We start from the raw sequence: 27,097 nt of genomic DNA on the forward strand, positions 1-27,097 counted from the left end.
GTCCGCCGCTGCCGAAGGGAACCTCTTCTTCCTTTTCTCTGCACATGCTCCCCCAGCCACTCGGATCCCTTAACGCGATCGCCTCTACTTGCTCCCCAGGGACTCGAACCCGCCTCCTGACGGGACCGGCGGCAGGCGGCGCTTGCAGGCTGGGGCGCGCCCGCCTCCCCCTGCCTCCTCCCAACGCGCGCAGCGGAGCAGCGCTGAGCTCGCCCAGCCCGCCGCGGGGTTCGAAGAGACCCGGGAGCCTCGCCGCAGCCCGCCTGGGGACCCGGAGCCACGATGCCGCCCGTGAAAGTCTGCATCATCGGGTCCGGGAACTGGTGAGTCCGGGCTGGGGAGAGACCTGTTGCCGGATTCGGTCGGTCCCCGGAGGAAGGGATCTCCTGAGCCCCGGGGGTGGGGAGGGATCTATCCCAGTCCTCTGCAGGGGGCTCAGCAGCCTTCGCCCTGCGTCCTGCAGGCATGCCTTCACACCTGAGCGGAAAAAAAGGATCCCCCCCCTTCAGGTGAGAATAGCTCCTAGACCTTGGATTTCAGGCGAAATTATGCAGATTAATGCGGATTAATTACTGGATGCGGATTAGTTACTTCTTCGGAGTTCCTGTAGCCACCCTATCCAAAGCAGAGGAGTTAACCCCTCGGCATGGATCCTGAAGGGCGAAGGGGGGGATTCTTGTTTCTGCTTTTGCGTCTGGCCAATGGAATAATTATGAGCCCCGTGGCGCAGAGTGTTAAGCTGCAGTACTACAGTCCAAGCTCTGCTCACGACCTGAGTTCGATCCCCACGGAAGTTGGTTTCAGGTAGCCGGCTCAAGGTTGACTCAGCCTTCCATCCTTCTGAGGTTGGAAAAATGAGTACCCAGCTTGCTGGGGGTAAAGGGAAGATGACTGGGGAAGGCCCTGGCAAACCACCCCGCAAACAAAGTCTGCCTTGGAAACGTCAGGATGTGACGTCACCCCATGGGTCAGGAATGACCCGGTGCTTGCACAGGGGACCTTTACCTTTACCTTTAATGGAATAATTATGTCGCTAAGTTATGTAGGCAAGGGTCTCGTGTAAGTGGCTTGGGGACTTGGTCACAAGATAAAGTTCAGGCTGACCACCCGTCTAAAGAGGAGAGTCATTGTAGTGGTTACTGTGTTGGACTAGGATCCGAGTTCGAATCCCGTTCCTCTAAATTGCTCACTGGGCCAAACTCACTCTAATCTACCTCACGTGGTTGTTGTCAAGATACAATGGAAGAGGTGACAAGGGTATATTCCTTGGAGGAAGAGCAGGATGAAAATATGATATGAGTGATGGCGGATTAAGTGGTAACCATTGTTCAGGATAGGCGCTCAGATGTACCTCTAAAGGGTTTGCAGGACATCACTGGATACTGGCATCCAAACTGTAATGCGATGGCACATTTTAATGTGATGTTTCCTGCATAGTGAGATCCAAATGGTTTCGGTGGAACACGGAAGGATACATGGCTTTCTGATTTGGCTTTACAGCGGATGGACGGACAGACATACACATATGGGGGGGGGGGTTTACAACTCAGCTGTCCAAAGCAACATCTTTGAAGAAAGGACATCTAGTACACTCTCACGGTTTTCTCCAAAAAGGGAAAAGATAAAATAATAACAGACAAGTGAACCTCCCTTCAACTGACTCATACCATTACTACATCAAGGTCAGTGCTGTTTATTCATGCCAGCAGGAGCCCTCCAGAAACTCAGACACGGATTTTCCACATTACCTCCTACCTGATTCTTTTAGCTGGAGATTCTAGGGATTGAATGTGAGACCATCTGCATCCAGAGCAGATGTTCTGCCACTCAGCCATGACCCTTCCCCAATGTGGAATCTGCTCTATGTGGTGTCACTAAAGGCCAGAAATGATAAAGTGCAGAGGGGGAGAAATGTTAAAATGGGCTGGGATTTTTAGAGAGCAGTGCGGGGGGGACCTCCTATGAATTATTTTTCTCTTTGGGAATGAGTGAAATGCTTTTAACAAAAGGTTTCATTCACTCAATATGTATAGCATGATTATTTTTACGTAAGACGATCTGTAGCATTAGAGCAGGGGTCCCCAACATGGTACCCATGGGTGCCATTGTGCCCGCTGACACCTTTTCTGGAGCCTGCCAAGTGTTTTAGGAAGTGGGCAGGGCCAGGTAGAAGAAGAAGAGTCGGTTTTTATACGCCGACTTTCTCTACCACTTAAGGAAGAATCAAACCGGCTTACAATCACCTTCCCTTCCCCTCCCCACAACAGACACCCAGTGAGGTAGGTGGGGCTGAGAGAGAGTGACTAACTCAAGGTCACCCAGCTGGCTTCATGTGTAGGAGTGGGGAAACAAATCCAGTTCACCAGATTTGCCTGCGCCGCTCAGGTGGAGGGGAATCAAACCCAGTTCTCCAGATCAGAGACCACCACTCCAAACCACTGCTCTTAACCACTACACCCCGCTGATAGGGCTTTTGCCCAGCAAGTTGTTTTTAAAATGTTTTAAAACATTTTTAAAAAATGTTGCTTTGACAGCAGCTGCCACCACAGCAAAAAAGATCTGTGCTGCGTTGCTGAAGTTAAGTTGCGGCAATCATTTTGTGTCTGCCTCTGCCTCATGCGCCAGCCATGTTGTTGCTGCGCCCACCATGGCCTGTCAGAATTCCAGCTGTGCTCGCTGGTGCAAAACAACTGCTTGGTAGTCCCCGGGCCCAGAACCATCTGGCTGTCCTCAGCCAGGGCTTTTTTGGCTCTGGCCCCAGCCTGGTGGAACCCTCTGTCTAAGGAGACCTGTCCCCTGTGGGGACTTGGCTTGGTTCTGCAGGGCATGTGAAACAGAGATGTTCCACCAGGCCTATGGTTAAGGACAGCGACAGTTCTGTTGGATCAGCTGGCCTCCCATTATCCCCTTCCCTCATCTTTTCCTGTTCTTTTCTTGGACCTGTGGGCTTCACGGTAGCTGTCGGTCTCCCCACTGTCATCTTTGTATCTTTGGACCAAACTCTCATGATGAGAGTTATGAACTGGCCACATCGTTTAGGGCGCCTTCTTGTAAATTTAGATAGGAATTGTGGGTTTTGAAGTTGTGTGTTTAATATTTTAATGTTGATGTTATACTGTTTTGTTGTTGTTGGAAGCCGCCCTGAGCCTGGCCATGCCAGGGAAGAGCAGGGTACAGATAAACAAACAAACAAACAAATAGGTTGGGGACCCCTGCATTGTGTGTGTGAAGTGCCGTCAAGTCGCTTCCGACTCATGGCGACCCTATACATGAAAGTCCTCCAAAATGTCCTTTGACAGCCTTGCTCAGATCTTGCAAATTGAGGGCTGTGGCTTCCTTTATTGAGTCAGTCCATCTCTTGTTGGGTCTTCCTCTTTTCCTGCTGCCCTCAACCTTTCCTATCATGACTGTGTTTTCCAGTGACTCTTGTCGTCTCATGACGTGACCAAAATACGATAGGCTTGGTTTAGTCATTTTAGCTTCTAGATCAGCTGAGGCTTCATTTGATCTATAACCCACTGATTTGTTATTCAGCAGTCCGTGGTATCCGTAACCCTCTCCTCCAACACCACATGTCAAAGGAATCTATTTTCTTCCTATCAGCTTTCTTCACTGTCCAGCTTTCACACCCATACATAGTAATAGGGAATACGATGGCATGAATTAATCTAGTCTTGGCGGCCAGTGACACATCCTTACCCCTGAATTAGAGAATGATAATTCTTGTGTATATTATGGACATATACAATATATTTTAAAGTATATGTTTATTTCCTAAGTGTGACTAGTTTTGTTCACAATGAATATGATATAACGTGTATGATGTTAACGCGCTGTTGAAGGGTTCAGTGTTTTCAGTATTATAAAGTCTATGCAACTCCTCCGGTAGTCCTATTGCAACTGTATGAGCTGGTTCTGTCCAAAGAATACACTGATTTATTGATAGACATAGGGTGTGATGAGGGCTCAGATGGCTTTAAAGGGGAATAGACAATCTCATGGTCTAACAACAGCTGCTAACTATGAGGATTCAACCGAACCTCCATATTCAGTGGCAGGTTACCCCTGAGTGCCAGTTAGCGGGTGACAAGAGTAGGAAAAGACTATTGTCTTCATGATCTGCTTGTGGGCTTCGTGGAGGCATCTGTTATTCCAGACAGGCAATCTTTACTTAAATTGGGGAAATTAGCTGAAGATAGAATAGAGGGGCGCAGAGTGGTAAGCTGTAGTACTGCAGTCCCAAGCTCTGCTCACGACCTGAGTTCGATCCCGACAGAAGTTGGTTTCAGGTAGCCGGCTCAAGGTTGACTCGGCCTTCCATCCTTCCGAGGTCGGTAAAATGAGTACCCAGCTTGCTGGGGGTAAAGGGAAGATGACTGGGGAAGGCACTGGCAAACCACCCCGTAAACAAAGTCTGCCTAGAAAACGTCGGGATGTGACGTCACCCCAGGGTCAGGAATGACCCGGTGCTTGCACAGCGGACCTTTACCTTTAGAATGGAGGGGGGTTAACCCTAACTAGGCTCGATAACCTGTGTATACCAGGATTGTCCCAGGTGAGAACTCTTAAAACAAAGAGGCAGTTGATGGAACAGAAATGAGTTGTATAAAAAATAAAATAAAATGAACTTTAAACCATAAAATGTACACACACAAAGCATACAAGAGTTAAGTATAGGAAAAATGGAAAGAGGTGGATAGTGTTTAAGGAAGGGTGATAATTACTAGTCTTGAAGGTCTGCGGAAGCAGCATGTGGAAAATGGCCATCGTTTCCAGAAACAAAGAGATCCCACATGCAAGTGGGGATGTGCGGCCTCTAAGCCCAACCGCTAATACATCTGGGTGGCTATTGTGAGATAATAGGATGCTGGACGAGATGGACATTTGGCCTTATCCAGTTGGGGTCTTCTTATATTAATTAAATGATAATTTGTACAAAGCCATACACTTCAGGCAAAATGGCAACAAAATGTAATATAAAAGGCAACATGGTGAGAATTAGAAAAAGAACGATTGGTTGATTCTTGTTCTCGGGCTTCTCCTTGTAGTCCTGTCTGATCAGCTGATTCTGCTTTTGAAGCAGATTGTTATTTTTCTTTCTTGTTTTTTTTTCTTTTTTGCATGAACTGTCAGCATCTCACAGAGAAAAAAAAAGATGTTTCTGTTTGCATATCCTACTTCCTGATCGATGGGCCCAGAACCTGTTTACTAATCTAACAACTTTCTCCTGTCCTCACCTTTTCACACCTTTTGTACATTCACAAATTAACCTGAGGAGTTAAGCCTACTTTCACATTCCAGCACATTTAAATGCAGATCTCTGTTTTCTTAACATCCAGTTTGGGCACTCTAGAATAGTGTGTCTCCGGTACCTACATCAATGAAAAGAACATGAATCTGTGTTGATTCTAACTATACATACAGGTCCTGCAACCCTAGTTGTACTCTAGCAGTACACCTCAAAGTGCATTGTGGGTGGTGGTTTTTTTTTTTTTTTTGCAGACTATAAAACTACCCTGCCCCTTGGGACTTCTCCATAATCCAAGCCTGAGCATTTCTGAGGAGCACCTTATATATTTGAGTTGGCTGTTATGGGCCGATCATTTAAACTGATAGGAAATACGGAGCTTTTGGTGTGTTTTAAACTTACTGACTTTTTCTGTTTTGAGGACATAATTGATTGATCTGATTTGTGTGCTGCCTTTCATCCCTCTCGACCGCTGTTCAAAACAATTATGAAAGTTTTTTTTTAAAAAAAAATTACAATGCAATCCTAAACAGAATTATACTCTTCCAAGTCCTTTGCATTCAGTACGTTTAGAAGGCTACAAGTGGGCTTAGGATGGCACCATTAAAAGAACAAACGCCAGTAAAAAAAACACAAGAGACACATGTTACAATGGTATTGCAAAGGAACATCATGGTGCTCTAAAGGAACGTGTTATGGTAATTAGTTAACTAGATGCAATGATGCAAATTCACCAGTTAATTATTGTTGACCTTTTGAAAGGCTCTAATAATGAGAAGGAATGGGCAGGACAGTAGCCAGTACTGGTCATACAAAGCTTGTACCTATTTAATGAGCGGGAACATTCCCTCCCCAAGAAGTGGAGCAAAGTTGTGACAGATCACATGATAGAGAACGGCACCAGTTTCCTATCGAAATGTAGACATTCCTGTAGAAATGTAGATATTGGATTTTCACGTGAGATCACGTGAAAACACTGTAAATCTCCCCAGGATTTTCATGTGAGATCACATGAAAACACTGTAAATCTCCCCAGAATGGCATGCCTGTGAGAGTAAGAGGCAGGCAGGCAGCAGGCTTCTCAAGTTCCAACTCACACCACATCAAAGATGCATCACAATACAGAGAACATGGTGTTCTTTTCCTCATGGCCTGCCAGCTAGTGCCAATGTCTCCCATGTCTAGGCACTCAGCCAAAGTTCCTCAACTTGGTAGTGAAAGAAAAGATGAGTTACTGGTAGGGGGTGTTGAAAGGAAGCAGACTAAGCACAGACTGTTCACTGATACCATTTGACTAGTGGGTGGGTTTCTTAGCTCTCTGATCACTTCATAAGAGGGATCCAACATCACTTCATGTTGTTGCTGCTGCTGTGGTAAGGGTGCCAACCCTCCCTCCCCCCCTTTAAGGGCTTCTTATTGTAATACCCTATAACTAAATTGACGCTAATAATCGGCACTTCTTGATTTAGAGGGCTTTACTTCTATAGAGTGGGCATTACAGGCTGTTTTGCATTACTAAATAAAGTACTTTACTACAATACTACAAAAGTACTTTTGAAGAATGGTAGCTCTACTATCTGCGTTATAGAGGAAGGGAACTTAGTGATGGAATGGGGTAATTTAAACCCAAAGAAATGTGTGCCTTAGTGCTGAAGAATGGGCAAACACCTTTCAGAGGACTTTTAACAAATACTGAAATATAAAATAATAAACTTCACAAAATAACAGTGTAGGGCTGTGGTGGAAGAGGGTAAAACCAAACAGAAGTCCTGTAGCACCCTGAAGAATGACATTTATTCGAGCACAAGCTAGAACTTGGTTAAGTTCACTGCCTTGTTTGTTTGCTTTTCATGGACTACATGAGTATTCTTGCATTTTAGTGAGGAAACACCCAGTTTTCTCTTGAAATAATGAACCCAATAACTTTCTGAAAGGTCATAACATTGCAGAGAAAGGGAATTGCTTTGTTTATTATTAGCTATTCCACAGGTCCTATCCAATACATGCCTGGGCTAGCTTCATAACCAAATGTAACATGCAGCATACTTGCAAGAGCCGTTGTGACGCCATCTTGTAAAAGACACTAGCTACTCTAGCAACCCAGTCTTATACTTTTGAGTGTCAGTAAAATGTAATATCCCTACAATGTAAATCCTTCTTGGGGGGGTTGGATGCCTGGTAGAATTGCCTATAGGGTTGCCAAATCTGGGTTGGAAAATTCCAGATTTTAGGGGCAGAACCCGGGGAGAGCTGGGTTTCGGCAGGAATGGAAGCTCAGCAGGGTATAATGCCATACAGTCCCAAGCAGCCATTTTCTCAGGGGGAACAGATCTCTTTTGTCTGGAGACCAGTCCTAATTCTGGGAGATCTCCAAGCCCCACCTGGAGGCTGGCATCCCTAGTTGCCTGTCTGACTTCTCTGAAGAGAAATGAGGGAGGAATGGGAAGCCCTGGCCTCTACGAGAGTGCGCTCTGGGTCAGTGAGAGGTTTGTACTCCTTCCCCACTTGGTGTGCACCTTTCTAATAGAGGCCCGCGTAACAGTTTTGCTTTCAGGGGTAGCCATTCCTGGAGATGGAGAAGGTATCTTGAAGGCTGTCATGTATTATCACTGTACTGGCACCATGAGGCGACCTCACTAGCAATCACCTCACTTTTAAAAAATTAGATCAAGAGTTTCAGATTGTGTTATCTTGCCTTGAGTCTCGAGACAGGTGGACTATAAATGGGATGAATGGATTTTTTAAAAGAAAATAGTGACAACTGTACCTTTACTGTACTTGTACAAGCGGATGGCTTTAAAAAACTTCACAGTTGAGCAGTTTATTTTGTTTTGGATCATGCAACCTTGCAACCCCCACCCCTGAATGCTGACAGGGCTCATGAAATAGGCTACAAGTTGAAGTCCCACAGTGTAGATGGGGAAAGTTTGAAGCTGAGGCCCAGATGTTAAACACCAAGCATATCTTGCTGAGTAGCATTCTTTTATAGCACTAGAATAGATGCTAAAGTTCACTGTTCAACAATCTTAACAAAACAGCCCTTCACACACTAATCACCAGTTTCTTAATAGCTCTTCTCGGGGGGGAGGCTCTGAATTCATGCCTGGTTGACCGTTGGGTTTCCCAACGTTTTCAGAATTCTTGCTGCTAGTTTGGTTCACTGCCAGAGTATAGCTTTGCAGTTTGATCACCAGCGGAGGTACACCTAGTTGTTAAATTGGTAACTCAAATGCTTTTTTGTTGTTGCAAAAATGGTCATCCATTTGACCTTAAAACAATTGCATTTGTGGGCCTGGTTCTAGAGAAGCTTTGACCTTGCTGTTCCGTGTCTGCTGGGGCTCAACCCACTCTTGCTTATCTTTGTCTTACATGTTCTCTGTGGAGTGAGTCTGCTAAGTTTTGATTATCCAGAGGAGACAGCTGGGATCTGGTAGTGAGACCAGCTTGAGAAACAAAGCATGGGCATGCGGGTTGCCTGGTTTAACTCAAGAATGGTGCATATAACTTTAAATGCTCAAGGCAATAAGACAAAGCTGTTGTGCATACTCTCCCGGTTCCTCCAGTGGGGTCTTGGTCCATCCTTCTCTCCTGTCTGCCGTAAATGAAGATAACAAGTAGGATGGGTTTAGGAATAGCTCAGCAGATGAGGTAACTGCATTGGGGTTGGCAGTTCCAGGTTCGGAAATACCTGCAGATTTGAGGGTAGAGCCTGAGAAAGTGGAGTTTAGGGACGGGAGAGACCTTGGTATGGTATAATGCCGTGCATTCCGCCATCCAAAGCAGCCATTTTCTCTATGAGAAGTGGAATAAATGTTTCCAATAAATAAATAATACACAAATAAGCAATTTATGTAGTCTGGAGATCAGTTGTAATTCTAGGATATCATCAACCCCCACCTGGAGGCTGGCAACCCTAAATGGCTTCAATTCTTGCTACATCATCTGACTCAATCATTTCGCCTATTCTGGAAAGCCCTTTCTCTTTTGGGAAGATATATTAGGCCTGAAATGCTGTAGGTGAACTATGTAATTGGCCTAGGGATGCCAGCCTCTAAATGGGGTCTGGTATCCCCTGAAATTACAGCTCATCTCTAGACCACAGAGATCAGTTCCTCGGGATAAAATGGATGCTTTGGAGGGTGGACTCCATGGGATTGTACTTCACTGGGGTCCCTGTCCTCCCCAGGCTCCATCCCCAGGAACAGCGGGCAGCCCCCTTAATTGGCAGGCAATTGCTCACCAGTACCAGTATCAGCAGGAGCCCCGTGGCACAGAGTGGTAAGCTGTTGTACTGCAGTCCCAAGCTCTGCCCATGACCTGAGTTCGATCCCAACGGAAGTTGGTTTCAGGTAGCCGGCTCAAGGTTGACTCAGCCTTCCATCCTTCCGAGGTCGGTCAAATGCGTACCCAGCTTGCTGGGGGTAAAGGGAAGATGACTGGGGAAGGCACTGGCAAACCACCCCATAAATAAAGTCTGGCTAGTAAACGTCAGGATGTGACATCACCCCATGGGTCAGGAATGACCTGGTGCTTGCACAGGGGACCTTTACCTTTTACCAGGTATCCGGCTACCCTAACGGTAGGAAACCTCCCAGTAACCGAGTATTTTGCCTGCCAGTGCTTGAAGAGGAAATGGGGCGGGGGGAATGGTGTGTGTGCTGGTGTCACATCTGTGCTGTAACATCACTTCTGATGAAATCTGGAAGTGATATCACAAAACACTCTAGGATTTGCAAAAACTCTATAGTAAGTGACACAAGAGCACTAGTCCTGCCTCTTAAATTCCTCTGGAAATTGGCAGCTGCAGCTTGGCAATCCTAAGTGGGGGTGCTGGCCTGGATCACTGCTGTTGACACATCATTGTGCTGTGTTGGTCCATTAGGCCTTGTAATGCTCAGGTAGTGGCAGCTGCACATGTAGCAATGCCCATTGGGTAGGACTGCCAACTCCAGTGTGGGAAATTCCTGGAGATATGGGAGCAGTGCCTGGGTAGTAGAGTTGCCAGCCCTGCACTGACAATCCCCAGGAGCATTTGAGGGCAGAGCCTAGGGAGGTGGAATGGCACCGACACCATGATGTGACTTGTGAGTGAGCAGCAGGAAGTAACATCACAGCATCTGTGACACTCTAGGAATTCCTCCAACTCTATAGTAAAGACCATAAAGATTTGGGGGAATTAGAAATTTCAGGCTGCCATAATGTCACTTTCAAGTGCTCCCCCAGAAGTGATGTCATAGCGTTCATGCTGTTTCTCTCCTTCCATTTTTTTCTCCTGTTGCTCCATTGAGCAAACGCAGGGTATGCCACAGGTGGGTGGCTGGTAAGCCTACTGGGGAGGGCCAAGTTCAGGGAGGAGAAGCTGCCATTTCCTCCAGGGGAAATGATCTCTGTAGTCTGGAGATCAGTTGTAATTTTGGGAAAACTCCAAGCCCAACCTTGAGGCTGGTAACCACAGGCACTAGGCTCCAGAAACAACTAGAAGTCTGAAATAATAGGGCAGGCATTAGGGATGCCAGCTCCAGGTTGGAAAATTCCTGGAGATATAGGGGTGGAGCCTGGGGAAGATGGAGTTTGGGGAGAGGAGGGACTGTAGCAAAGTATAATGTCAGAGTGCACCCTCCAGAGCAGCCATTTTCCCTAGAGGAACTGATCTGTGTCGTCTGACGATCAGTTGTAATTCTGGGGGATCTCCAGCCCCCACCTGGAGGGTTGGCAAGGCTACATCCAGGGGACATTTTGTCAGTCTACTAAGGCCATATTCTTTGTGAATGGCTCTTATGGACGATACCTCTACCTTATCAAATATATATGCATGGACTGTAGCTAAGGGTGCCAGGTCCCCCCTCTCCATTAGTGTGAGGTTTTAGGGGGTGGGGCTGGGGCGCTCGCACACCAAATGCAATTACGTCACTTCTGGGTTTACCCCCAGGGGTTTGAGTGCTAAAGCGGCTGTGGCAATGTGGCGTATCCATGGGTAAACCTGGAAGTGCCATAATCCCATCGTGCATGCGATCCCCACTCCGGAGCAGCTGGGTTGACTGGTGGGCAATTGCCTTCCGAAACCACCCTGAAGGGAAAACACACACCACCTGTCAACCCTAACTGAAGCTAAAGATTCCTCAAGGAGGAAAGATAGTCTTGACCCAAATTGCTAGTGAGTAGGGACATCATGCTTGTGTTCTCGTTTTGTATTTAAGAAGTTGCCAACAATTTCCTTCATGTAGGCAAGATTACACGGTCCTATTGTAGGTTTACAATCCTGACATAAATTGTCCCCTTGCTCAGTACTTGAGACCACTAATGCAGAGTAGAAACCTCACCCTCTTCAAATATTTACCATTCTTTAAGCAAGGATCTGAGGGTGCAAAGGTTTGTTTGAAAGGTCAAGAGATAGTTTATCTATTCAGTGTCCTGGTACATGGATCATGTAAGCAGAATGGGTGGGTTTTGTTTTACTATTTAATCTAGAATATTATTATATTGAAGATTAAAAGGAAACCCAATTTGCTATTAATTTTTTAAAGCTGGTGTGCTTTTTCCTTGTTTAAAACATGCACAACTAAAAATGTACAACTTCCCTATGGGTCTTTGAGAAATAGACCTCTTGAAAATAAATCAGATAAAAAGTTTAGATAGGAGTGTCCTTAGCTATGTTTGCCTAACTTGATAGTTTGCTCCAAGGTTATATAGTTTGCAAGATACCGCGCTCATTTCACAGTTACAGCAAATTCTTATTCTCATGAATAAGTCACATGTTGCATTGTGACTTCCAGCTAGATTTAGTTATTTCATGATATTTAATTATATGCAAGTTACCCTCTGATTCAAGGCAAGAAAGTTTATTGAATGTTTCCTATTTTTTGACATGTAATTAAAAAAACTGCAAGTAAAGTCCCCCCACTGCAAAATATTAAGCATAATTGTTGAATCTCTGTAGCAAACAGGGATTTCTACTAGCTGAGCATGCACATTAAAAAAAAAACCCTCAGGAAACTGGTATCTGTTATTCATAGTGTCAGTTCAGGCTCTGAGCTCAGCAGAAAGTTTCTACACAAGGTGTGGAAAATATGTACATCTTGGGAATGAGTGTGTCCATCATGGCATAGGTGGCTTCCATATGAGTGACCCCAGAATTATCTCCATCCCCAAATTGGTGGAAGGATCATGGATATAATATGTAAGTATAAGTACTCCTCACATGACAAAGCTGCAACATCATGTGATCTTGCTCTGTTTAATTAGTATTTGGTAACGGCCCAGGCTAGCCTGATCTCGTCAGATCTCAGAAGCTAAGCAGGGTCAGCCCTGGTTAGTATTTGGATGGGAGACCACCAAGGAAGTCCAGGGTTGCTGTGCAGAGGAAGGCACTGGCAAACCACCTCTGTTAGTCTCTTGCCAACCCCACCCTCCTTAGGCTCCGCTCCCAAAACCTCTCACTGATGGCGAAGAGGGACCTGACAACCCTACTAGCATTGGGAGAAGGAGTCACTGTGTTAAGGAAACTGTGGTGTGATCCAACCCAGGGATTGGCCCAAAACCTCCCAATGAGCTTCATGGCACAGTGGGGATTTGAATCCAGGTCTACCCAGACATAGTCCAGTACTCTGACCATTAAACCAACATGCCACTACTGTCGGTGATAAATCATACTAAGCTTTATTAAACCCAAATAACCTGAATCCTACTTGTGCGATAGTTCTTGATTTATGTCTGTAATTTTATCATCAAGTTCTTTTCCTTTTTTAAAAAAGGGGATCTGCTATTGCAAAAATCATAGGTAAAAACATCCAGAAATCCAACAGATTCGAGCCAGTCATAAAAATGTGGGTGTTTGAAGAGCTGATCAATGGGAGGAAACTCACAGAGATAATTAACCAAGATCATGAAAATGTGAAGTATCTTCCAGGTCATAAACTACCTCCTAATGTGGTAAGTTGAATAAAAGCACTTTAGTTTCAAGTCTGAAGGTCTGGTTCTTGGGCTATAATAGATTGTACTTCTAAGAAACAGACAGTGGGCTGGATTTCTTCCTCCAGTGGAAAATTACACACTTAGCCAAAGAAAAATGTTGCAACCAGTTTATTGTCTTACAATTAATTCAGAAAGCAGCAGGCTCTTTAGTCAAGTAAACTGCAGAAAGAAAGGAAAATTCCACTCAAATGTATCAGTGGATTAGCGTAATGCAGGAGGAAATGAGACCAAATGGGTACAAGAACAAATACATGTGAGCTGTACATTAATGCACAAGAAATATTAGCCTCATTAAAGGGGCAAAGGAAGAATATTATGAGGTTTGAAACTTGTTAATCCTTATTTATGCTGCTCAAGATCAATTGATCAAGGAGCTTCTAAGGGATAAAAGGAAAGGTTAGTCCTTATGTTTCTGGTTATTCTGTCTTTAATCCTAATAGCTGTAGATCAGGGAGCGGATTTTTTTTCTCCAATGACTATTGTGCAATTCTGCCCTGACCTAGATGGCCCAAGGTAACGCGATCTTGACAGACCTTGGAAGCTAAGCAGGGTTGGCCCTAGTTAATACTTGGATGAAAAATGGTAAGGAAGCCTAGGGTGGCTATGGAGAGTCAGGCAACGTTAAAGCACCTCTGTTACTCTTGCCTTGACAACCCTCTGGGATTGCCATAAGTCAGCTGTGACTTGACGGCACATTCAACCACCATTGTGCAATACTAAGAACACTTTCCTGGGAGTAAGTCCGATTAAAATAGACTTCAGTAGGATTCTGAGTAAACCTGTTTAGGATTGTTTTCTGAAGTTGCCCATTGTTTTCTGAATTTTTTTGCTCATAAAGCTTAAATCTGGATTTGTGGAAAGCAGCTGTAAGTGTTAAAAATAACGGGTAATTGATGCTTTTCATGGCTAAAATGCTTTTCACAAGAATTAGTAATTTAGTAATTAAGGAGTGTTCCTTAATGTTCTTGTGTATAATTTAGCAAAGGCTTTAATTTAGGACACCTTCACTAGGGTTGCAAGGTCCCCACTTACCTTGGGCTTCTTATGGGCGGGGCTGGGTGGAGGGATTGGCGCGTGCCCCCGATGCCACTTCCAGTTTCCTAGTCCCGCTGTGTACGCGCTCTGTGGAGTCAGAGAGCGTGCCCAACAGGGCTAGGAGGGAAGCTCTTGCCTCCGATTCCAAGCTGCAAGCCAGATCGGGACTGATCTGGCATGCAGTTTGGAAACGGAAGCTGGAGCGTTCCTGGGAGTGTGCACGGGGGGGATCGCTCCCCCCTTTCTGCTTCCACCCGCTGACCATCAGCTGGTCAGTGGGCAGCTCAGTTGATTGGTGGGCAATTGTCCGCCACAACCGGACAATTGGGAACCCTAACCTTCACAGATTATTATTATTGCTGTGGGAAACCCTTGAGGGGTACACTTGTGTTTCCCACAGCAAGTACATATCACCCAATTTAAACCTCTCTTTAAATACTTGTGTTCATTCATCTGGAAACTCTGATTTGGCCAAGGTTCCTGGATGTAACTTTCAGTTACCATGCCTTGGATGAGTTTGGTAATTTTCTTCATTTTTGTCTTAGGTTGCTGTAGCAGATCCGGTAGAGGCAGCGGCTGATTCGGATATTCTAATATTTGTTATACCCCATCAGTTCATTCCTAAAATATGTGACCAACTTGTTGGCAAAATAAAAGCAGGAACCATTGGGATTTCACTAATCAAGGTAATTCAAGACCTTTTTGGAAGGGACAGATCCAAACAGTGGCATGCCAGGCTATATGGCAAAGTTCATTCTTGCGTGTGGGGTTGCCAGGTCTTCTAATGGCTCAGCTCCTGTGACTTTAACAACAGCCTGACAAGTAAATTTAATAGGTGAAACTTTTCTGGGGCTAATGTGCAATGCCAGATTGGCAGGGAATAAAAATGCACTCTTTTCTGGGTAGCTGGAGGAGAGTAAGATTGATCTGGCTTGCATGACTGAGACCTGGTTGGGAGGCAGGAATGGGATGTATCTGTCTCAGGTAGTTCTGCTTGGTTATGTTGTCCTTCATCAGTCTCAAACTGGAGGGAATAGGGTTGTAGTTAATATCTGTGAAATTTTAGGTAACTTTAATTACATTGTTCATTGTATTTATTATATTGTTTTTGTTCTGTTCTCTAATTTTGTAATCCGTGTCTTTTACATGGTTTGAGATATGCGTTATCCAGTTCTGTTGCATTGTTGATTGTGTGCATTATATTGTTCTTAATGCCTTGTTTTTAATTGTGCCATCTGCCTGTGAGAAAGGCAGATTATAAATGAATAACTAAATTGTCATTGTTTTACCTCCATGCCACAAAAAGCATCATCTGGTATTTTCCTATGCTATCAGGCTGTTATTAAAGGGTTGGAGCAGGACCAGTGAAAAAGTTGGGAGCCTCGTATTGTACAATCTTTGTGTCTCTGTGTTATGTCTAGCATGTGATCTAAACTATTTGCAACAGCCTGAGAATTTTAATTCATTTTAAAAAACATCAAGTAAGTCATTGTAGAGAGAACTTCTCCCTGCCTCCTGCTGAAAACAGGCCTAAGTATGGGTAACTGAACTAAGCACAAATTCCTCCCTTATTTATTCCCACTTCTACCTTCCTTCCTTGTTGCCTCTTCTGTTGCAACTTTTAGAATGTAAACTCCTTGGGATATTTTGCCAACTGTGTCTCACCTCTTGAAGTGCATGAAACTATGTTCTAAAAGGCATAGCTTTCATCACTACTTTTCTGTTAACTAGGGAGTAGACGAGGGCCCAGAAGGCCTGAAACTCATCACGGACATCATTCGAGAAAAACTGAAGATCGAAGTCAGTGTGCTCATGGGAGCCAACATTGCTAATGAAGTGGCAGATGAAAAGTTCTGTGAAACCACCATTGGTAACTAATTATATTACAATAGATTATAATAGCTACTGGCCCCTTGATATATAAATAACCTTTCATGGTGGTGAGGGTAACTCACACTCTTGGGATAGATGCAGTCAACTTTATTTACATCATGTAATAACTTGGATGGCATCTGAGGATCTCCACCAACAATAAGACATCAGAAAGTTACGGTATCTTATTGTGAAAATACTTTATTTGTGCCTTGTGTGATATCGCAGAATTCCACGTCTTATGATGTTGCAGCCAAGATTGCCAGCCAGGGATGCCAGCCTCCCGGTGGGACTTGGGGGTCCTAGAATTACAGCTCATTTCCAGACTATAGAGACCAGATCCCCTGGAAAATATGGATGCTTTGGACTCTATGGCATTGTACCCCACTGAAGTCCCTGTCCTCCCCAGGCTCCAACCCCAAATCTCCAGGAGTTTCCCAACCAGAATCTGGTAACCCTATTCCCCCATTCCCCGCCAGCACCCAGGAGGGACCTAGCAAACCTGTTGCCAACCATCTTTCAAGTGAGGTTTGGGGTTGCTAACCACCTACAGAAAAATAAACATTATGTCCCTTCAATAGAAGCTGAAAGGAATGTTGTTTACCTCCACGGCGTTTCCACATATTAAACGTCTATTAAAAAGACAGAACATTTCCTCCCAGGCCTGTGAGGTGTTTGTAGGGTTGCCAGCCTCCAGGTAATAGCGGGAGATCTCCAGCTCTTACCTGGAGGTTGGCAACCCTACATTACATTTACATTTATTGTTACGACCATTGGCCAGCACAAAACAACAGAGCAGGTTGGCAACCCTATTTCACTGAGAAATAGATGTATAAGTCACCCATTCTACATGATAACTGCATACTTCTGACAATGTAGGTGTAGTAATACTTTTGTCTCCAGCCAAACCAAACACTTTATTGGGTTAACACATTGTAATCTATTGTGCTTCTTTCCCCAGGTTGCAAAAATGCAGATCATGGGAAGCTCTTTAAAGAATTAATGCAAACCCCAAATTTCAGAATTACTGTGGTGGATGACTGTGACACGGTGGAGATCTGTGGAGCCTTAAAAGTTGGTAACCCCAAGCAGTGTTAGGCCAGCTGTAGTTCTATAGATGATTGTGGTTGGTTTAGCTACTAAAATATTGCAAAGAATGCTTATGCTGTTTTGACTGACTCTGTAATCTGACAAAATTTGGAAATGACACTCATATAAATTTTCATGACACCTGATAAAAACCACATTTGAAGAGCGGAGTACTTGCTCTTCATAATTAAAAAGAGGTTCCTGTCAAGCAGATATTCTGCCTGCCTTGTTGTCATTCACTAGACCCATGTAGCCAAGGCAGGTAGCTGCTATTGGAACATGCTCAAAACTGGATAACATGCTTCTGGGCATCCAGGAGCAATGATGTGAAGAATACAGCTGATGGGAGTCATCTGTATATAACTCTTATTGCTAAATACTTTAAAGTGGTCTTATTGTTGACGATCTCTGCAATATGATTGCCTTAAGTGTATATCACCAGCACAGGCTGCCTAACACTTAATAGGGTGTTGTGGAAATTGTGGTCTTATAAATGATGTTTAAACAGAGGTAGCATGATGTAAAGCTCGACCAGTGTGGTCTCTACCGTTGCTAATTCCGAGCTGGGAAATTCCTGGAGATTTTGGGGGCAGGGCTTGGGAAGGGCTGGGTTTGGAATGGGGAAAGAGCTCAGCAGGGTATAATGCCATAGGCTTCACCCCACAAATCACCCATTTTCTTCAGGAGAACCGATCTGTTGTCTGGAGGTTGGCAACCCTAAGTCCCCAACCCTCCACTTGACATACTTAACCCAAGTGGCTTCTGAATGAAATAAATGTAGCACCTGTGAGTGAAACAGAAAAAGAAAGTAACTTCTATGTACTTCCAACAACAGGGGAGTAAAGATTCAGAAAAGACGATAGAAACTATTTATAGGTGTAACACAGTTGATAATTTAGGAGAGTAGAGAGCAGTTAGCAGCCAAATTTGTATTCTAGAGGTGAATGTTGGCCATCCCTCAACCTAAGGATTATCACAGTGCAAATGTGAGCTCTCAAAAAACACAAATTGTTCACTAGTTTCCCTCAGAAACTGGGGCTTCAAGAAAGACATTGCCTCTTTTTCATGTTAGCCTAGTTTATTACCTCGGTCAGGTTCTGAGACTTCCAAAGTCTCCTGAGACAGGTTCTCTGCCAACTAAAACTCTGGAAATGCAAACGCTATCTCCACACATTCACTAGTTAAGACTGTTTGCAGAAGGCAAATTCTGAGACAGGATCCCTTCCAGTCTGAAGTTTCAGACCCTATCTGCCTGAGCTGACAGTCCAACAGGTTTTTCTCTTTTATTCCCCAAAATCTGGCTCCTCCAGCCCTTCTAGGGATCATGATGGGCTGCTGGCTGCTGGCTGCTCTGTTCTCACACCAAACAGGACTAAAAGGGATCGGTGTATTTCAGAAAGGGGCAGCACAGGCTACCAATATCTTAATAGGGTGTGTTGTCTTGTTTTCATGACTTTTCACTTTCTCCCCCTTCCCTGCTGTGTGTATTCAGAACATAGTGGCAGTCGGAGCTGGATTTTGCGATGGTCTGGGCTTTGGGGATAACACCAAAGCAGCTGTGATTCGCCTGGGCCTCATGGAAATGGTTGCTTTTGCAAAACTCTTCTGCAAGGGCGCTGTATCAATAAACACATTTCTGGAAAGTTGTGGTGTTGCTGATCTGATCACCACATGCTACGGTGGACGCAACAGGAAAGTGGCAGAAGCTTTTGCACATGGTGGAAAAGTAAGACTCCCCCCCCCTTTTCAAGAATTTGAGGCTTCTATCTTAATAACTGTTATATGGGAGTATGTTTAATTGCACTCCACGGAACTTAAAGGTAAAAGGTAAAGGTCCCCTGTGCAAGCACCGGGTCATTCCTGACCCATGGGGTGACGTCACATCCCAATGTTTCCTGGGCAGACTTTGTTTACGGGGTGGTTTGCCAGTGCCTTCCCCAGTCATCTTTCCTTTACCCCCAGCAAGCAGGGTACTCATTTTACCAACCTCAGAAGGATGGAAGTCTGAGTCAACCTTGAGCCGGCTACCTGAAACCAACTTCCATCGGGATCAAACTCAGGTCGTGAGCAGAGCTTGGACTGCAGTACTGCAGCTTACCATTCTGCGCCACAGGGCTCTTCCATGGAACTTACTACTGAGTAAATGTTCCCAGCATTAGGTGGTAATCTTTGCAAAGGTTATTAATCATGTAATCGGAAATTTTAACATTTATGTTCTCTCTTCAAACATCCTCTGCATTTATTTATGATTAAATGGAGAATCCACGACTAATTTTGTATTAGTGAAACATTTGTATGACACGGATAATGTGAGGCCACTGGCAATAATCAACATCTCTTGGTATTTGTTTATTAAAGATGTTTTCTGAACTGACTTAAAGAGGTTACTAATAATGGTTAAGGGCTGGTCTGGTGCGGAGGCTGCCCATCTGAGTTTGCTGGTTCTTGTAGCTTATCCGGTCTGTGTGACCGTGGTCTTGGTATTTTCTTTCCTGACGTTTTGCTAGCAGCTGTGGCAGGCATCTTCAGAGGAGTAACACTGAAGGACAGTGTCTCTCAGTGTCAAGTGTGTAGGAAGAGTAATATATAGTCAGAAAGGGGTTGGGTTTGAGCTGAATCATTGTCCTGCAAAAAGTATCAAAGGTAATGTGCTAATCATTGTCCTGTAAGTATCAAACTCTCTTCTTTTCTGTTAAAGTTGTGCTGATGTTTATGAATTTCAATGGCTTCTCTGTGCAATCTGACAAAATAGTTGGTAGAACTGTCCAGCCTTTCAGTGTCTTGGAATAAGACCCTGTGTCCAAGACACTGAAAGACTGGACAGTTCTACCAACTATTTTGTCAGATTGCCCAGAGAAGCCACTGAAATTCATAAACATCAGCACAACTTTAACAGAAAAGAAGAGAGTTTAAGAATGAATAAGGCTTGGCTTCCTGTCCTGAAAACCTCCAGATTAACAAAGACTACAGTCCACAATAGCCATGCGGATTAGCATTGGATTTCACACATTAACAGATCACTTCAGGATACAATAGTTCCATATTAACATACCACACCCTCATTAGCACATTATCTTCATACTTACAAGACAATGATTAGCACATTACCTTTGATACTTTTTGCAGGACAATGATTCAACTCAAACCCAACCCCTTTCTGACTATATATTACTCTTCCTACACACTTGACACTGAGAGACACTGTCCTTCAGTGTTACTCCTCTGAAGATGCCTGCCACAGCTGCTGGCGAAACGTCAGGAAAGAAAATACCAAGACCACGGTCACGCAGCCCGGATAACCTACAAGAACCAATGAACTCTGACTGTGAAAGCCTTCGACAACTGAGTTTGCTCTTTCCCAGTTAGTTTCTCTTCCAGCATGCTTTGAGTCTGCAGGGGCGATGTTGAGGGAAGGGTTAAGCATCTTCTGAGACCTCACTGAACTTACCTTGCAAATGTCCCCCCACCCCAGTTTAGAAAATCGATTGGCGGATGGATGGGGCACCCTCTTTGGGGGTCCAATTTTATGACCCAATCTTTAACAAACTTAGGGGTTCTTTTAAGGGGAGTCACCAGCACCTATGCTGCAAATATGGTGCCGCTACCTTTAAAAAAAACAGTTCCCCCCAGAGCTCCAGCAAAATTTCCCATAGGCTATAATGGAGCCAAACAAATTTGGATTCACAACTAGGGTTGCCAACTGCCAGGTAGTTAAACAAATAGTACGTATGCTGACTTAACACAGTTGTGTAAACCCACAGCACCAGCTCAATTACTTTTATGCAATAAATAAACTCCTGATAGTCTCAATATTAATCACATAATAATACTCTAATAAAATTCCGTTTGATCACCCAACAAAAATTTATTGCAAAACCACATTGGGTAAATAACGAAAATGCACGGTTACTTCACCACTACACAGTCCTAGGTCATAGAATGCAACAAAAAATCTTGGTTCAGCAAGTCCAATAAAAATAGATCCTGATGGGAAGAATAATTCAAAGTCCAAGTTCCAAAAGAAACTTGGAACTTGGACTTTGAATTATTCTTCCCATCAGGATCTATTTTTATTGGACTTGCTGAACCAAGATTTTTTGTTGCATTGTATGACCTAGGATTGCGTAGTGGTGAAGTAACTGTGCGTTTTCGTTATTTACCCAATGTGGTTTTGCAATAAATTTTTGTTGGGTGATCAAACGGAATTTTATTAGTCTCAATATTAATCACATAATAATACTCTATCAGGAGTTTATTTATTGCATAAAAGTAATTGAGCTGGTGCTGAGGGTTTACACAACTGCCAGGTAGTAGCAGGAGATCTCCTGCTAATTCAACTGATCTCCAGCTGACAGAGATCAGATCACCTGGAGAAAAATGGCCGCTTTGGCAATTGAACTCTATGGCATTGAAGTCCCTCCCCTCCCCAATCCCCGCCCTCCTCAGGCTCCGCCCCAAAAATCTCCCGCCGGTGGCGAAGAGGGACCTGGCAACCCTATTCACAACCATGCCCCCATACCAGTATGGGAATATGAGAATTTTCAGGAATCCCGAAATTTTTTGGCTACGATATAGCCAAATCCAAATTTTTCGCACACCCCAACACACAGTCTAAGTTGTGAAGAAAAGAGAGGGGAGGGGGAGGAAGTATTTCCTTTTAAACATGAATGAAATTTGTCTCAGTGAATGAGTTCATCTTTCCTCTCCTCTTACAGAGTCCTCTGTCTTTGAGTGAGATTCAGACTATTATGTGAAAAAAAATTATATTTTTAAACCACATGATCAATTGTTGATGGCATATGAGTTTTGTAAATATACATAATTTCATATTCAAATAATTTAATATAGATTAGTAAGTATGAGCCTGGACCAGGTTTAGCTCCGTGTGCTCCCCTACCCCTGGAAATTGAGAAGTCTATGCCCCTGCATTCAGGTAGAGGTTGTTGTGAGGTAATGAATAAATAACAAACCTAAAATATACTGTACACATGATAAAAATGGCTAGCTTTAGCTGTTTTAAAATTATGATGTATGAAGTTGTATAATATGTAGGGGCTTATTAGTTGTCTTGTGGCTGTCGATCCTCTCTTGAATCCTTAGATCTGTGACTTACTGAGCTGAAATTTAAAAGTATAAAAAGCAAGTACACTTGCTATTTTAACTGGAGATGCCTGACCAATAAAGAAGTTCCTGGCCTACTTGTTATAAGTAATTATAATGATGTCATAATTTTAAAATGAATGAAAATTATGTTCTTTAATATGTTCAAGTGTATCTTCATTGCATAGGAGTAGGTTCTGACTTGCTTCTGTGCTTACTGAGTCTTGGTATGCAGAAGGTCCCAGGTTCATTTCCTAACATGTACACTTAAAGGATCTCAGCTAGCAGGCAATAGAAAAGACCTTTCTCTACATCAGCCCCTATAGAACTACTGACAGTCAAAGTAGACTGTTGCCCTGTTCACAGCTTACAGTGAGCACATGTACATCCTTCATGTATGTGCATTAAAAAAAGGCAACGTGAGTGCACTTTACAAATGAAATTGATGAGCAGTACCTAGATCAATGTGTGGCTTCAATCACATGTTCCACTGTACCTGCGGTGAAGAATACATGAGGATTACTCAACACACACATAAAGAAGAGTCAAGTGTACACTGTACGAGGACTGTACATGTGTTCACTTTAACTAGGAGTGTGCCGGGCAGTGAAAATGGCCCTGGAACAAGCCAGCACTGCAGGGGTGCTCAGCTCAGTAGGGCCAGCAGTGGGCATCAGATCACCCACTGCATCCTCTCCTAAACTGGACAATACCTGTCATTGCTGTTGTGGCCTCTGAGGCACTGTCAGAGATACTGAGGCTTGGCTCTGCTTGCTTCTGGCCACCAGCAGCCCTTCAGGGCAGTGGCTAGGGGGTGCCAGCTCTGGGTTGGGAAAAACCTGGAGATTTGGGGGGAGGAGCCTAGGGAAGGTGGGGTTTGGGGAGGGACCTCGGCAGGGTACAATGCCATAGTCTACCCTCCAAAACAGCCATTTTCTCCAGGGGAACTGAACTTGGTTGTCTGGAGATCAATTGTATTAGCCGGAGATCTCCAGGTGCCACCTAGAGGTTAGCAAACCCCTAGCAGTGGCCCACAGGGAATTTCCCCTGTAAATTAAATGGCCTGCCACCACTGACCTGTATTGAGATATGTAGGCCAACGGTACAACTCTGCATTAAAAAAAGCTTCAAATGTTCAGATACTGAGGTTACAGTTTAACCACTGACTTTGGCACTTCTACATTCTTTTCTTTCTAGCTTGAAATGGAGCTTAGTTGCATCATTCCCTTTGACCCCAAAATAATTTTCCCGTTTTTTGTTTATTCAAGACAATTGAGGAACTAGAAAAAGAGATGCTGAATGGACAGAAGCTTCAAGGACCTCAGACATCAGCTGAAGTTTACAAGATCTTGAAACAGAAGAACTTAATGAACAAGTAATTTGATTTTCTTTGTACCACATAGTTTATCGGTTTCCTTGGACATATATAATTCTGACTTTTCCCATTATGAGCTATATTAATGCATTTCTAAATACTCCGTTTGCTATGAGATGTGAAAAAGAAAATTTGGGCTGGGTTCAGATCATCACTTTGCCAACAGGGATGTTTTGTAGCTCAGGTTCAAGCAACACATGCAGAAATGTTATGTTGTATAGCACTTCCTAAACTGCACCACTTAAGAATGCAGAAGGGAGGGAGCCATGTTAAAACACGTCCACATATCAAAATCCTCTTCCCTGGGAAAAGCTATGAAGTCAGAAGTTAACAGTTACTCACAAAAGCTAATATTGAAGTAAATGTTGTTAGCCTTCAAGATGCCAGAGGACTTTTTTTTTTTCGTTTAGAAAAATTCTAGCCAAGTCTTCACCCTTCTGCAGCCGGCATTCTGTATTCATAAAGTTTTTGAAGTGGAAAAAGTATTCAGACATGCAATACTGAGCATGCACTTTGGAATGATATAGTCCCTGGAGGTCTATTCCATTTCTGAAGGTTTTGTTTGATTCTCAGTTACACATGATAGTTACAAAATACTACATTGCAGTGGGAAAAACTGATTGTCTGAATGCAGCCTTAAAAGTAGCTACCACCTGGGCCTTAGGGTTGCCAACCGCCTGGCCAAAATCAGCCCAGCTTGCTCCAATGCCTTTAAAAGAGGCATGATCTGCAGAAATCCGCTGGTGAAAATTTTCATGGCTGGGAATAAAAGATTCTGTGCCAGCTATTTGGGCGCCAAGTGAACAGCTGTTCAAGATGCAAGCTACATGGGCCAGTTCCAGAGCTGGCAACAGTAGAAATCCCTGCAGCTGTATCACAAAACAGTAATTGTGAGAACTTCCTCTGGTGCTGTCAATTTCTCAGCTAGCAGCTTGTCAGTTCAGTAGCTGATGATCTATGCAGTTGCTGCCTTTAATTTGTAGTGAAACGGATGCCAGTGCTGTCCAAAAACAAAAGCCATGTAATACCTTTCATTAGTGGGGTTACCAAACTTGAAGTGGGAGCTGGGGATTCCCTGGAATTACAGCTCATCTCCAGACTACAGAGATCAGCTCCCCTGGAAAAAATAGATGCTTTGGAAGGTGGAGTCTATGGCATTGTACTCCACTGAGGTCCATGACCTTCCCAGGCTCTACCTCCAAATCTCCAGCAATTTTTCAACCCGGAGCCAGTCACCCTATGAGGCTCCCATCCCCTACTTCTGGCTGGTGGGGACCTGGCAACCCTATGACTGCCAGATTACAGAGATTCGTTCCCTAGCAGGAAATAGCAATTTTGAAAGGTGGACTGTATGGTATCATATCCCTCCTGCACTCCTTCCCCTCTCCAAACTCCACCTTCCCCAGATCAAAATCTCCAGTTGACATTGGCTACTCTGTTTATTAGGACAAACCCCCAATAACACAAAACAGTGTGTGAGCTTCACATATTCTAGAACTCTTCATCGGGACAGATTTAAAACTTAAAAAAGGAGGGAGGAGGGAAAAAATGTCTCAGGCATTGCTTTATAAGCATCTTGAGGCCTTATCTTTATAAGCATCTTGTGTGAAATGCTGAGTAGGTGTGCAGATTTAAAATGATGCTGGTATCAGGTTGCGCTCTTGGCCTTTTGGGCACTGGACAGAAGAAGCAAAAAACAGAGGCATTCCACTGAAGAAAAGAAAAAAAAGCAGTTGATCAACTGTTGAACACCTGATGGGACAGACAGAGATCCCTTAGAAGGCTGAGAGCAGACTAAGAACCTGGTAGTCATCGCATTAACAGAACTGGAAATTAATTTGAGTTGGTGCCAGCACTGGAAGTTTTCACAATTACTGTACATAGTAAAATAACTTCAACAATGCATAAAAGATAGGGCGTAATGTCACAGATTGAATTAGTAGGGGATCCAGATGCAGTGGGCAGTTTGGCCCCTGGATCTTTAACAGCTGTATAGAAAAAACAGTTTCAGCAGGTAAACCTTGCCATGTCCCAGTACTGCAGAGATTAGATGTTAGGTGTGGTTCCCGTTTGCTGTGCGCCACTTTTAAGAGGGCCTGGGGAGAAATCTGGGCTTTTATCCATCGTGCTGGATGAGCAATATAAAAACTCTCCTTTGATTGCTGGCAGAAGCTGTTGCAAATGGGGTGACGTGGCTGCCTGATGTGGCCCATTTGCCCCTCTTATGTTCTGAATCTCCCCAAGATTTAAAGATCACAACCTGTGGGCAGTGTACAGCCTCGGTTAAGAATTACTGCTCTATACATATTGGACGTGGGAACAAATTTTACATGGCTTTGGGTACTTTGACTGAACATTTACTTCAAAAACTGCATTTCTCCTAGGTTTCCATTATTTGTCAGTGTCTACCAGATCTGCTACGAGAAGAAATCTGTCAAAGAGTTCATCACTTGTCTGCAGAATCATCCACAACACATGTGAGGCACTGTGGCTCATCCTTCCAAGCATCCCCTCTGCTCAAGGCTTCTGTCATCTTGAGCACGATGAATAAAAGCAAGCAAGGCAAAAGAATTTGTAGCTGAAGTTTATTGCCTTCGCTCAAGACTCCACAAAAACTGTTTTTGTAACTGCCTCCCTTGGGCATGAAGCCCTTCACTGCCATATTTCCACATTAACTCTGGATGCCTCTGAAGTGGATGATAGTTGCTTTACGTTAATTTAATATAGGGGGTCATTTCAGAATCATAATCCTGAGAACTCTCTCAGAATGGATTAGCAGAACGTATGTGGAGTAAAAGCATCCTGAGATTCCTGTCTAGCCTTTTACTGAAAACCTCCCAAAAAAGGAAATTCTACAGCTGTCTGAGGCAGTGTATCTAATTGCTGAACTGCTCATACAGTCTATGCATTTTCACTGCGGTGGTTGAAGTCTGCAACATAAAATAACTTGATGAGTTAGTTTAAACCAATATGTGAAATTCAATCCTACCCTCTATATTTTTAGTTTCTTAGGAGTTCCATTACCACTTCACAGAACTACATGCTACAACAATACTAATGCCAATAAAGGCTTCGTATTCATTCATACATTTACAACTCCAAGTTACAACAACCCAACCAGGTCTGCAATCCAACCTCCCTTGACTATCCCTTTCTTTCTGCTAATACTGCCTTCCTGCATCATGTGAGGTTTGCCCCATTCCTTCAAGCCATATAGGACATGCCTTAATTAGACCCTCCGTGGGGGGGGGGGGGCTTGGGCAGCTGTTTTCAGTCTTGCAGAGTTATTAGTTTTGTATTCTTGTAATAATTGTATTCTTGTACAATTATTGTAAAAAGGTGCCTGTTGCTACTTAGCCAGAAAGCAAATAATCTTCCAGAGAATTTATAGTCTTTTAAAGTTAACT

The 27,097-nt window shown here is 43.9% G+C and overlaps 1 protein-coding gene across 1 annotated transcript; it reads left to right on the top strand.

Moving 5' to 3' along the window:
- Positions 1-279: 279 nt before the first annotated feature.
- Positions 280-26,262, top strand: LOC130487748 (glycerol-3-phosphate dehydrogenase 1-like protein). Its single transcript, XM_056861255.1, has 8 exons — positions 280-323; positions 13,000-13,177; positions 14,800-14,940; positions 15,986-16,124; positions 17,088-17,200; positions 18,708-18,941; positions 23,584-23,690; positions 26,075-26,262. Exons 1-8 carry the CDS (start codon positions 283-285, stop codon positions 26,169-26,171), a joined length of 1,050 nt encoding a protein of 349 aa, XP_056717233.1. The 5' UTR covers positions 280-282; the 3' UTR covers positions 26,172-26,262.
- The last annotated feature ends 835 nt before the right edge of the window (positions 26,263-27,097 follow it).

This window comes from Euleptes europaea, chromosome 15 (genome assembly GCF_029931775.1).
Source record: "Euleptes europaea isolate rEulEur1 chromosome 15, rEulEur1.hap1, whole genome shotgun sequence".
Classification (NCBI taxonomy): domain Eukaryota; kingdom Metazoa; phylum Chordata; class Lepidosauria; order Squamata; family Sphaerodactylidae; genus Euleptes; species Euleptes europaea.

Coding starts and splice junctions, on each gene's coding strand:
- LOC130487748 (XM_056861255.1), top strand. CDS start 283: ATGCCGCCCGTGAAAGTCTGCATCATCGGGTCCGGGAACTG. Junction 324..12,999: donor ATCATCGGGTCCGGGAACTG/GTGAGTCCGGGC, acceptor TTTTTAAAAAAG/GGGATCTGCTATTGCAAAAA. Junction 13,178..14,799: donor ATAAACTACCTCCTAATGTG/GTAAGTTGAATA, acceptor TTTTTGTCTTAG/GTTGCTGTAGCAGATCCGGT.